Here is a 12,815-nt window from a genome sequence, read left to right on the forward strand (position 1 = left end):
CCATTCTACCCACACTACATATCTCTCTGTCAGCCCTCCAGGCATTCAGGTCATCCTCCTTAAATCTCCCCGCTCCAATTACAAACTCCAAAAATCCACTGCAAATCACGGGCTCTGTCTCAAGATCTGCTGTTTTCTCTTTGTATTCAGAATAAGTCAGGCTTGGGCTGAGAAAAAAAAAAAAATAGGATGGCTTGAAACAAAGGAGCTGAGATTCCCTCAGGGCCATGGCCACACCAGCATACACATCAGATTCATATTGTATGAGCGTGAAATTATTAAAGGGTGGAATACTGTTCTATGCATTGCCTTCTTTGTGACTTAGATCAAATCTGTAATTTACAGCACATGAATAAAATGCTGAATAAAGTTTTTTATATATATAAATCTTTGACCTTTAACCAAATACTTTGTTTGTTTACTTTACAGCTCTCGATTTGAGCAGATTTAGTTTCTGCCATGTCTCCAAACAAGGAGCTATTGAAGCCACAGGTAGAATGAACAAAGGCTGAAACACAAAGCGTAGGAAGGCAGGTAAATAACTCTTGGGCCTTTGCTAAATCACTATTTGTTTGAAACAGCTCAACAAAAAAGCACGAAAAATTTATCAGGGGAAAGCAATACTTTGTAGAGAAAACACAAATGTTCTTCAGGACAGCACAAAGTTTCTTGGGGGAAGGCAGTACTTTTGCAAAAGAATGCACATTTTGGGGGGGTGGGAATCCAATACTTTTGCGAGTGAATGCATATATGTTGCGTCTTAACACAGTTTAAGTTCCCCGCACACTAATGAAGCCTTCCACACATGCACCATGGATGTCTTTCCCTTTACACTTTGCTTCAGGACTAGAACCATAGATTATGGAATGCACTGTAATTCAAGGAGAGGGAATTTTTATTCCAGAAAGGAAGTCTGGTTTTAATGGCTGGAATGGAATTTCATAGACAGACAAGGCTAATGACAATTTGAAACACTTAGCAGTATGGATTGGTGATGGAGTGCTGATGTATTTGCTGTCTGAGGTTAGTGGAGCAAACGCAGACAGAAAGTGCATTAAGATCTCCTTTTCTGTTTTACATTAATAGAAATACTGGAATACCCCTAATGGCAATGCATTATAGATGGAGTAATCAGATGGACAATGTGATATATATATATAGAGTGGGGAAAATATTTAGTTGATCCCCTGCTTAAGTTTGCCCGCTTACAAAAAAAAAAGGCAAAAAAAGAAGGGTCTTTAATTTTTCACATATCAACCAAAAAATCCAGAACAAAAAAAGCTGTGTGCAAGATCTTGGGATCACAGTCACCAAGCAAAACATTGGTCACGCATTACGCCGCAATGGACAGAAAATCTGCAGTGCCAGCAAGGTCCCCCTGCTCAAGAAGGCACATGCACAGGCCCGTTTAAAGTTTGCAAATTCAAATCTAAATGATTCAGAGAAAACTTGGGAGAAAGTGCTGTGGTCAGATGAGACCAAAATTGAGCTCTTTGGCATTAACTATACTCGCCGTGTTTGGAGGGAAAGAAATGCTGACTATGACCTCAAGAACACCATCCCTACAGTCAAAGACGGAGGTGGAAACATTATGCTTTGCGACTTCACCGCATTAAGGGTCAAAAGGACTAGGCCATGTACTGTAAAATCTTGGACAAGAACCTCCTTCCCTCTGCCAATGAAGATGGGTCATGGATGGGTATTCCAGCATGACAATGACTGAAACATACTGCAAGACAACAAAGGAGTGGCTCAAGAAGAAGCACATTAAGGTCATGGAGTGGCCTAGCCAGTCTCCAGACCTCAATCCTAAATCAAATCTGTGGAGGCAGCTGATGCTTCGAGTTGACAAACAACAGCTAAGAAACCTTAAGGGTTTAGAGAGGATCTCTAAAGAGGAGTGGACCAACATCCCTCCTGAGTTGGGTGCAAACCTGGTGACCAACTACAAAAAAATGTTTAACCTCAGTGCTTGCCAACAAGGGTTTCTTCACCAAGTACTAAATCATGCTTTGGTTGGGGATACAATACTTATTTCACTCATTGAAATGCAGATCAATTTCTAACCTTTATATAATGTGTTTTTTTTTCTGGATTTTTTCGGTTGATATTCCCTCTGTACGTCAAAATAAACCTACCATAAAGATTAGAGACCTTCCATTTCTTTGTGAGAGGGCAAACTTACAAAATCAGCAGGGGATCAAATAAATATTTCCCCCACTTTATGCTAAGTTATAAAATATGCCAATACACACACATTTTGTGTTCATATTGTGCAATACTATAAATTTAGCTATCTTCATAAGAGGGATTTCGGATAAATAAAACAAAGTACTGCCAGATAGAAAAGAAAATTGCTCTTACATTCTTATTTAATGATCTGCTCAGAAAAGCTATATTCAAAAAAAGCAAACAACCATATAAATTGACCTGTAATATTTAACCTAAAATTAGATTTGAAGAGAAAAGCTCCTAAAAACATCCACATAATTTTATTCACTTCTTGTTGCCCACACACAATTCAGTGTTTTCCCGCTGCTGACACATTCTTCCTTCTCTCAGCACGCCACCCCATCATCCCATTAAGCATCTGAGACATGCATCGAGTGACCAGGTCAATCAATAATGATGCTGACTTGTCTCATTAGGAGAAAGAGACCAACTGCTAGGCAACCTGCCACTATCCTTGTCACCTCATCACGAATACTGTAATACAGATAAATGCACAAGTTCAGAGGCCTATGGTGATTTTGAAAAACTTGACAGGTGGAGTATAGTATTCAGATGAAACAGAAACATTCACAGAAGTATGTAGAGGTTGGTAGTCCAAGATATTGAGGAAGGATAAATTATGTAGCTATTTCAAAGCAAGGATATTGAATGCATATTTAAAAAAATGAATAAAGTATGTTTTGGCCCAAGGGAAGCTAGCGGTATAGCTTAGAATGCATAATATAACACATTTTCGATGAATTCTCATTGGAAGTAAATTACAGACTTTAGAAAATGGCTGGATTGATTCCAGAGACTCCCTCAAATGGAGACCCCACGTTACCACTTAGGGCTTGAATGAAGAAAGCCACAGAAGATTAATTTGCATTCCAAAGAAGACCTGGGCACAAGAGAAACCTTTTTTAGATTTGAGCTAGTAAGCATCTGATTAGCAGCCACCTAGCAACCACCCTCAACACTACATAACAGCAAGAGTGAGTTTTCCACAAATTGTAGCCCCCACGGCCTTTCCACACTGAATGCGATGCGAAAAGGCGAGGCAAATAGCCGGAAAAAAACTTCTGCTTTTTCACACCTGCACGCTAGGTTGCACCGACCAGCAATGCATTTTTCCTCTAACTATCTAATCTATAATGCTTACAAGTATAGGCAACATCCTAAAATATAATACAAGTAATAAGCAGAAGTACAATTAGCGTCAAGCTACACTTGAAAATGGATTACTTACCCATCATTGAGTGCTTGTAATAACTACCAATTTTGATTTAGAGTTTTGATTCTAAAATAAGTAGACACATGCACTTTTTGTATATTTAATAATGCTACACTGCTAATATTCGTCATAAACATCCTTTATTGCTATAAAAATACCATGAGCTGCATACAAAACACAGAGAAAATATATCATCTAGTGCTGGGCAACGATTTATTAATTTTTTTTTTTAATTGCGATTAATCACATTATTCTCTGCGATTAATCGCAATTAATCGCGCAGTTATGCACAAAACTAATAATGCATTCAAAAGTAATGTATTGTGCACTTTTTTCATTTAAAAGTAGGCCTACTATATGAACAAAAGTGTAATAACATTTGGTTTGCAAACACTTTAAACAAATAAGGTGCTTTTTACAGCAGTGTTCCTTTTACATAGTAACAGTTAAAATATGTATCGTAGCCTAAATCTCAACTTATAACATTAATGTAATTAAATTAAATATAAAACAAGGCTATTTGTCACTGCCAGGCCATTAACGTTTTTGTTGAAAATATTTTAGAGTTTGTAATAGAAAAACAAGTTATGCTCAGAGTCCAGAGCCTCGATCATAACATTATAACAGGCACCTTCCTATTAGAGACCTGCACGATAACAGACCCATCACAGCAGAGTGCAGTGCGAGACAATCCTGGTTCGTTTGACTAAAGTTATACCATGTTTTCGCTTTGCTAAGCTGAAAAGATTCTTCAGCCTGGTTGCGAAAAAAAAAGCGCATCATCGCGTCTGATATTTGTTTAGCTTTTTCACGCTCTGTGTGGAAAGGCCTTTAAGGCTGGTGTAGATACCACAGGGACACAGACCCTCACCACCTGCACCAAAACAGTGGGGGCACCAGCAACCACGAGCAATTAGCACGCCACTGCTGTCTATATGAACTTCCTCCCACCCACCTGACAGGCTTGAATGTTCCAGAGCCCGGTGCTGGGCCTCATCGATTGCCTCTTTGAAAAGGTCGGTGTCTTGGCAAGACACAGACACCCCTGCACACAATCTCTTCACAGCCCACTCACCTACTGCAGAGACAGCCAACCAATCTATTGTGGCAGGAAACACCAGCCGTCTTGTCTGAGAAAGACAGGACACCCTGTAGCAGCGATAGCTAAACATTGGGTTTAGCGCACATGCAAATGTCTCTGCAGTCTCTGCCCTGGAATTTGAGGAATCTCTGACATTCTCAAAAAAGAGAATATGTAATCTATGCTATCCGACAACAAAGAGATTGTACTCCAGACGGAAAAATAGATGAGGGCTTTACAGCGATGCCACCATGCCTGTCAGCAGTGGATCTCTTCAAATGTTTTAGGTGGCTGTTCATGTGTGAGCTCTGAGTGACACATGGATTCTTTGTCAAACGGCTTTCAAAGCACTTCCACTTCACTCTCCCACCACAAAATAAAAACTGTCAGAGGACACTCCTCCTTCTTTGCCTGACACATCACAAATATATTTTATCTTCCATGTCTTTCTTGCTGTCTCCCTTACAAAACACATCTAAAGGCAGTAAGTTTATCAATGGAGGTATAGATAGATAGATAGATTACTGTAATGAACAGAAATGAGCTATTTCAAATGTGGCGACTGGATTCTTTCCCCCTCCCAGAATGAAACATTCTTGACAGTAAATGCCATAAATATTAGTTCTGGTATGACAAGACGAGCAGATTCCACTCTGCCATGCAAGTGTGATATGTGTTCTGACTGCTCATCACACTGTCAATATGGAAACATTTTCTCCACCTCTCAGACTAATCCTAAATAGGAAACTGTAATATTGTTTACACTGCAAGTAATTGTCTCGAAATAATTGTAAATTTAAATTCAGCATCACAATCCATAAGTAGTGTGGGAAATCTTCAGTTTTTGATGCAACCTTGCAACATGATGAAGGGTTTCGTTCAGAAGTCTAAACTGACTGTTCTGAAGAGTCCTTTATACATATTATTATGCTGACTAGTTTACTAACCCTCTTTCCTCACCTTTATGACTTACTTTCTGAAGTAAAACACAAAAGATGGTTTGCCAAATGTCCTGACAGCTCTTTTCCATAGAATGAGAGTGAATAAGGATTAGGGCTGCTGACCTCCGAAAACACATTGATTTACATTAACATTGATTGAAGATAAATGTTTCTTGAGCAGCAAATAATAAGCATATTAGAATGAAGACTGACACTGAAGACTGGAGTAATGGCTGCTGAAAATTCAACTTTGCAATCACAATATTACTGTTTTTACTTTATTGTTGATAAGTAAATGCAGCCTTGGCGTGAATAAAAGACTTTCAAAAACATGAAACAAAAGAAAAAAACGGTAGTGTATCAATATCAAACTTGGCATGTCACATATTAGTCAGCCATATTTGGATTTAAGAAAGTACAAAAAAAAAGCTTAAATTGCTAAGAAGAAGAGGGTTATCACTGAATAATTACAAATTTCGGTCTCTTCCTCCCTTAAAGCTATTTAATGATTTTAGAAGATATAATGCACAAGTCATATGAACCAATCTTTTGATACTTTTACAGTTCTTCTTGGAGCTTCACAGCCGCTGTCCCCATTCACTGTCATTGTATTGAAAAAAGCAGGACACTCAGCAAAACTTCCTCTGAAAATCTAAAATCGCAAACAAATGCAGCCATAAATGTTTTAATGAAATTATTGCCAGCAACTTGACAGGCACTCCTGCAGCCACTTGAGGACCATGTCCAGCTTCTCATCTCTATTGCTCTGCCTCAGAGCCAAGGAGGCACAGAGCTGAGGGTCACTTTCAGAAGCTGGAGCTTCTTCTTTTTCTTCCTGTACAGTCAGTAACTCCCTGCAGTCCTTCATGTCCTTCAGCTTACGGTAGAATGCTCTACAGCTGTAGCCTTCTCTCCAGCCCTGCTCGATGTGTGTCATCAACTGCTCAAGTTCACTGTAGAAACACAGACAGCCTGAGCACTTGTACCTTGTAATCCCACAAAACTCTTTCGTCGCTGTTACAGTTCGGATAAAACATGCGTTTAGTCCCAAAGTCAGAAGGTCTCTGGAAACATGGTTGATCCCAGTGCAGAAACTGAGGTTGACAGTGCATAGCTTTGGGAGGATCTTAGAGCAGCTGGGCTTAACTCCAGGTTTCTCCATGGTTCGCAAGACTCTTCTGACCTCAACCGTTTTCAAATAAACTTTATGGTTTATTGTTGTCCTTGAATGCTAACAGACATTGACAAATAACCTGTGACAAAAGAAAAAAAAGATCAGCATTTAAATCAAAAGGTCAAACATTTAAAAAAAAAAAAAAAATGATGAAAAATGGGTTTGATTCACTTTGACCTTTAACAAGTCTAAGATATATGCTTTTCCCAAGACTGTTTGCTTCTCGGTCACTGTGATTACATGCCACAGACAATTTTCTTTCTACATGTTGAAATGGGATGAGAGGATATGAGTTTCATGGTAAATCAATAAAACGGATGAAATACAAAAAAAGGCTCCAACATTGACTTGAACATCGATTTGAAGTCACATAAAGCTTCACCCTAACAAATATATTTTTTCCTGCTTAAATATGTCAAACAGAGAAATTTAATTTTTGCTCAACTTTGGACATAAAGTAACTTCAAGTACTGAACACTTCCTCCCCAGTCCAAAAGGAGCATTTACTAACACTAAACTGTAAAAAAAAGGAAAAATCTTTCTGGTTTGCTGCGGTAAAGTGAGGTAATAAGGATGAAGTATGATAGCTAATACTTGCCTATCAACAACAACTGTCTCATAAATGTTGTTTCTTTTGCTCAAATAGCGAAAAAAAAGTAAGAAAGTAATTTTTCAGGCTACATCAACCACTGCGCATGTGCAGACCTACGCACAGAAGGCGGGGCTTTGTTCGATAGAGCGGCCATATTGAGTGTTGATTTTCCCCCATTCAAAACTATACGAGTGACACGTATTGGGTATTCTAGTCATTGGTATTAGTCCGAAATGCTACATAATTAACAAAAGGCATAAGAAGTGGTTGCAAAGAGTCGTTTAGTTGATACTGATAAGCGCTTGCCGTCACAGTTGTAAACTCAACGCCTTTCTTCTTTCATGAGCAGGGTTTGGCGCCAAAGCATTTTTGTTTCCGGGCGGAACATTAAAGAACGTGACACACACGTCTCCCAGAAATCCTGTATTAATTCAACTAATCAGATGACAACTTTGACACTCCTGAAGTGTGTCCACTTTTGTGTCCCAGATGCATCAGACGCTGCATATGCACCGGTCCGTGGGCATGACATCTGAGGCTGAGACTAAATTAAAGGATAGGACAGCACATGCTATTTGACCCAAATCTGCATTTATCTGACCAAAAAAATACAGCAAAAACAGAACTAAAACATTTTTTTCTACTTTAATATATCATAAAATTTAATTTATTCAGGTGATGGCAAAGCTGAATTTTCAGTGGCTGATAATCTAGGCAAGAAGTGAAATAGAACAGCATTTATTTAAAATATAAATACTGCCCCAAACTTTTTAACTGTATTGTAAGTTCTCATGCTCTAAAAAACATGGAGCAAAATCGTCTTGCTTGATATGGTCCCTTAAATTTTTTTAATTAATTCATCCTAAATACTTAAATGAATACCTCGATGACAAACAATAAATACAAGACAAAAAACAAATGACTGCTTCAATCTTCTTGATTCTCAGCGGTGTTTCTGTGACTTTGTGAAGAGCAGCAGGCAGCTTCCATACAAATGTACCAAAGGCACATAATCTAATCAATTCACTCCCAACAGTCTGTGTGTCTAGAATGGGCAATGTTCTCCATCACCTCAAAGTTACCTTCCCTTGCAGATCGTCTGGCATCAACGTCCGTAATGGCAGCGTTTCAGTGGCTGCGTTTCACATGGATCCTATGAAAGATGACAGTCTTTCTCTAGAATGAAGTCAAGCTCTAGTTTGAGAGGAGAAACAAACAGCTGAGACGGGTAAAGGCAATTGGCCATAAATAAATCAAATGAAATCATGTTGCAGTTGAGGTAATTCTTTGAGTTATCCATGTGTTTAAGAAACAAATGCCACTGCAAATGGAGTATATAAAAACATCTTCGCCACAAATGGTGTAAATTATTCTAATTCTAGGGCAATTTGGAAAGAAACGCAGAAGCACAATAAGATTTAAAATGAATACAGTGTAGAACAAATCAAAAGAATAAGTCCTCCATTTAATAAAGTGGCAGAAGAGAGGCAGAAAGAGAAGAAAATGGGGCATGAAAGTACAGAATGCAGCTCCATTGGGAGTTAAATTATACATAATAGTGTCAATAGTCATTTTCAAAAAGCTTGGAGGCATAACCTCTTACTGCAGGCCACAACAAAGCAAACCTGGATCCAAACACATAAAAACTACACTCTTACCTTTAATGTCCTTCACAACATCGCCAACATATTTTTCATATCATTATACAAAAGCAACAGTATTCCTTTCTGTTACTTTTTAAATTATTGTTTAGTGTAACCAAGGAAACCAGAATAAGGTTCTAACCCTCAGATGTTTACATGTTCTGTATAAGTGATTTGTAATGAAACAGCATACAAAAATATCACTTTTACTTGACAGAGATTGCTGAATTATGCATCCTAAAATATAACTGTCTTAATTGGCTACAGCACAGCAGGCTGCGGTCAGAATTGGTACAGTGAGTGTTTTAAGGTGCACTCTGTCTCTCGGTCATTTTGTATACTTTCACAGAACAGCTCATTTAGTAGGATGCTGAGAGTTTGGACCATATTCAGTTAGTTTGTTGTTACAAAAAGCTGTTGTGCTACCACTGCTTATATACACATAATGTACATTACAAATGTAAGATTTACAAGCTCAAAGAAATTAAGGAGTCTTACAAGAAATTGAATGTTTAGAGTTCCTTAAAGAATTTAAATAATGATCACCATTTTTCTTTAAAAAAAAAATATGTTAATGGGATCTGAGAAGTAGAGATCCCATTCATTTTCAAAGTCACTTTTAACCCCTGAATGGTTGATACTTCACACATCAGGAATTTTGAAAGAGGTTTCTCGTGGCAGGTTTAGCTTCATCACCTGAAAGTGCTAAAATGTTATGAAGATGCTAAACCTGTGACTTCACAATGCAAATGCACCAGGATCATTTGGAATGATCACCCCTAACCTCACTGAACACCTGGAGTAATGGGAATGGGGCGAAATCAGCCGTTCACAGAGAAGGCTGTGCAGTCATTTGTTCGACAACATGAGCCAGTTGAACAAACCGTGTTGAGAGCGATAGCATGCATCTGTCAGTATACATCTCATCTCGCTTTGCCAAATCAAGCTTATTTTCATCTCTGAAAAGAGAAGCTCGGTGTACAGAGAGACCTTGTCAAGCAACACATGGGATGTAGGCGAGCAAGCTGCCTTCAGATCCCAAATGCATCACACGGAGGTGAGTGCCGTTTTCACCACAGAGATCATTTCAATATTTAATGCCCTTTTCTAAAGCTAAAAAGTGATGCGGTCGTAATCCCATTTGCCGATGACAACAGTGCAGCGGCAGAAAGAAGTTGTGCGGATGCAGCGAGACTAAAATAAGGTTCTCCACAGTGATTCACTCAGAAGGCACATCTAACGCCTCTCTGGCAGCAGAGCGGGTGTGATCTGCCGGCTTCCAAAGCTTCATTCCATGACCCTGTTTTCCTAAAGCCAGAGTGTTCCAAACTAATCCCATCCTGCACCCGGAGAGCGAGGCAGATGACACCATACAAAAGAAGCCCACAAACAGTATGAAATATCAAACAGACGCACATCATGAATGAGTAATTGAGAATGACTGCGGGGCAGAGAAATAGTGAGGAGCATCTTGGCATGAGCACTTACTCCAAACGGCTGCCAATGACACCTCCATCGTCTCGCTGCGACTCCAACATGGATGGAAAGAACAAACATTGAGAGGGTGAACCAAATGTGAAAAGTTTGCGATTTATTACTTTTCACAATAACCTGAGTGAAGTGTCTGAATACGACCGCTTGCTGGAGAGACGAGAGGGTGCAATACGGTGAAAAAAAGATTGCCGGGGTTGTCAGTTGTTGGTAAAGAAAGACAGGCACACATTAGGATGTTATTTAATGGCTTTAATGTGTAAAAAGTCAAACATGAAATCAATTTAAGTTAAAGCGACTTTCATTCTTTAGATCTAGAAAAAATGTCATTACAATTCAAAAATGCACTCAGATTTTTTCCTAATTTAAATATGTATAAAATAAATTATCCTCATATGAGATGAAGACTGCAATCATATCAGTTGCCTAATAAAAGCAGCTTTATTCATATTTTACATGGAGTGGGCTGGCTTGTGTTAAATACTTAAATAATTGCGTTAAATAACCCTTATTTCTGAAAATGTGCATATCAATAGATGAATAACTTCTGATTGTGAATGACTTAAAATGGTGTAGCGTAGAAAGAAAAAAATAAGTGCACCTTTAAGTTAGATATGAGACATTAATAACCATAATTAATGCATTGATAAAAACAAAAAAAAGTATACCTTCATTTCTGATGTTAAGGTCACTTACATAACAGCATAAAGTTACCTGAATTTTCTTCCAGCATTGATACTGTTTCAAAACACATGGTTTCAACATTCTTCCATCAGGAAAATAAAATTACAGTAAAAATCATTAATTATTCCAAGAAAAGTGCAAACTCACTGCTGCAGTAACCAACCACACAACTTTTATGGCCATAAATTTTTCTGGGTTGGTCCTATGCATCAGTAACTGGGCATGTTCGAAGATATTAATTTTAAACCACATTTATCGATAGAATGTATCACTTTTGTGTGTGTTTTATACTTCCATTGTATTGAGGATAAAATGGCCATATAGACATAGTGGAAATGGTCCTTAAAACCATCCATACGGAATAAAATCCTCTTTTTGACCTCCGTAAGGAACCCATAATCCAATCTGAGGCTTTGACAGACAGGAAAAGCCCTACCATTGCAAACATAATTGTTCTCATAATATTATCAATCTTTCAATCATATTCTTATCTATAGAGGCCATGAGAACATCTGTCCAGAATTTAAGCTCGTGTCATATGCTCTTACATCAGAATCACATCAGTAAATCAATTCTCTACATCACAATATTCAGTTAGCCCGTCACCTTATAGATTAACAATAAAAATGTGTTCTGTAAACCAAACATGAAGTTCCCTCTCACCTATACTGTATTTAACATTAAAATGTCCATCTTTGAACACTGTGTAAGGCACTTAAAACATTTTAAATGTCTTTATAAAAAATAAAAATAAAAAGTCTTTATTTACCCACCATCTTTCAAAAATATTTTTCTTTGTGGAACACAAAAATAGATTTTTAAGCGTGTCATAGCTGCTTTTTTCAATAGAATGAAAGTAATTGATAGTTTTCAATCAATAACAACTATATAACTTTATTTCTATATAGCCATTTAGAGTATAGCTCATGACTTTTATGGACTACATTTATATTTTATAAAGTGCCTTTTTTGGAAAATAGCAGAATAAACATTCTTCAAAATATCTTACTTTGTGTTTCACAGGGGAACGTTTTGAAACAATATAAAGGTGAGTAAATGAGTTCATTTTTGACAAAAAATCTACTTCCTATTTTCAACGTCCCAGCAATTTTAAGGACACCAGTTATTACTGAAGTAATAAATAACTGAGAAAGCTAAGTTAATCAAATCAATTCGTTATAAAATGGCTTGCAGAAATTATCATTCAGCTTAGAAAACATACTCACAGTTGGTCAAAATTTAAAGAGGTTTATATCCACATACTCTAAACCAGGGGCCTGTACCATGATGGTAGATGAACAAATTCAGTGTTAAAGGATTAGTTTTGAGTTGACAAAACCAAACCTCTCCAATCTGGCTTTGTTGGTACTATGATGCTGATCATCAACTTTCTTTGTCAACTCAGGCTTTGATCCTGAGTTTGTGGAGTGTGCGCACATGAATGAGTGACATCACTGGCGAACAACCAATCACGAGCCTTGCAACACAATGCAAGTTTGATTTACATCTCACAAGAGACCCAGCAAGATTCAAAACTAAAGGTTAAGAGATTGAAGAATATGACAAATTTAAACTTCATATGAAACATGAAAGAAGACAAATAAATGATTTGAAAATATATTGTGATTGAGACTCGAACATGTAAGCTCAGATTTATTTTTTCTATTGATACTACATCGTATTTATATTACATGATCAGTATACATTAATATTTATTTAAAATAAATGATTTATAATAACTGTTAATAATAATAATAATAATAA

The 12,815-nt window shown here is 37.5% G+C and overlaps 1 protein-coding gene across 5 annotated transcripts; it reads right to left on the minus strand.

The window, feature by feature from the left end:
- Positions 1-6,136: 6,136 nt before the first annotated feature.
- Positions 6,137-9,444, minus strand: spata46 (spermatogenesis associated 46). Of its 5 annotated transcripts, none has more exons than XR_003287459.1 (3): positions 8,892-9,444; positions 8,305-8,427; positions 6,137-6,720 (listed from the first exon to the last, which is right to left on the minus strand). XR_003287459.1 is itself a non-coding variant. In XM_026257521.1 (3 exons), the coding sequence occupies exons 2-3, from the start codon at positions 8,337-8,339 to the stop codon at positions 6,162-6,164; spliced, it is 294 nt and encodes a 97-aa protein (XP_026113306.1). In that variant the 5' UTR covers positions 8,340-8,427; positions 8,892-9,439; the 3' UTR covers positions 6,137-6,161. The 5 variants fall into 5 exon arrangements, 2 of the variants coding, with proteins under 2 accessions (XP_026113306.1, XP_026113305.1); XR_003287460.1 differs by having other exon boundaries at positions 6,137-6,420; positions 8,316-8,427; positions 8,892-9,442; XR_003287458.1 differs by having other exon boundaries at positions 8,316-8,427; positions 8,892-9,440.
- Between the last annotated feature and the right edge of the window lie 3,371 nt (positions 9,445-12,815).

This window comes from Carassius auratus, unplaced genomic scaffold, assembly GCF_003368295.1.
Source record: "Carassius auratus strain Wakin unplaced genomic scaffold, ASM336829v1 scaf_tig00214327, whole genome shotgun sequence".
Lineage (NCBI taxonomy): Eukaryota > Metazoa > Chordata > Actinopteri > Cypriniformes > Cyprinidae > Carassius > Carassius auratus.

What these genes read in the sequence shown, in the direction of transcription:
- spata46 (XM_026257520.1), bottom strand. Translation starts at nt 6,629, where the DNA reads ATGGAGAAACCTGGAGTTAAGCCCAGCTGCTCTAAGATCCTCCCAAAG.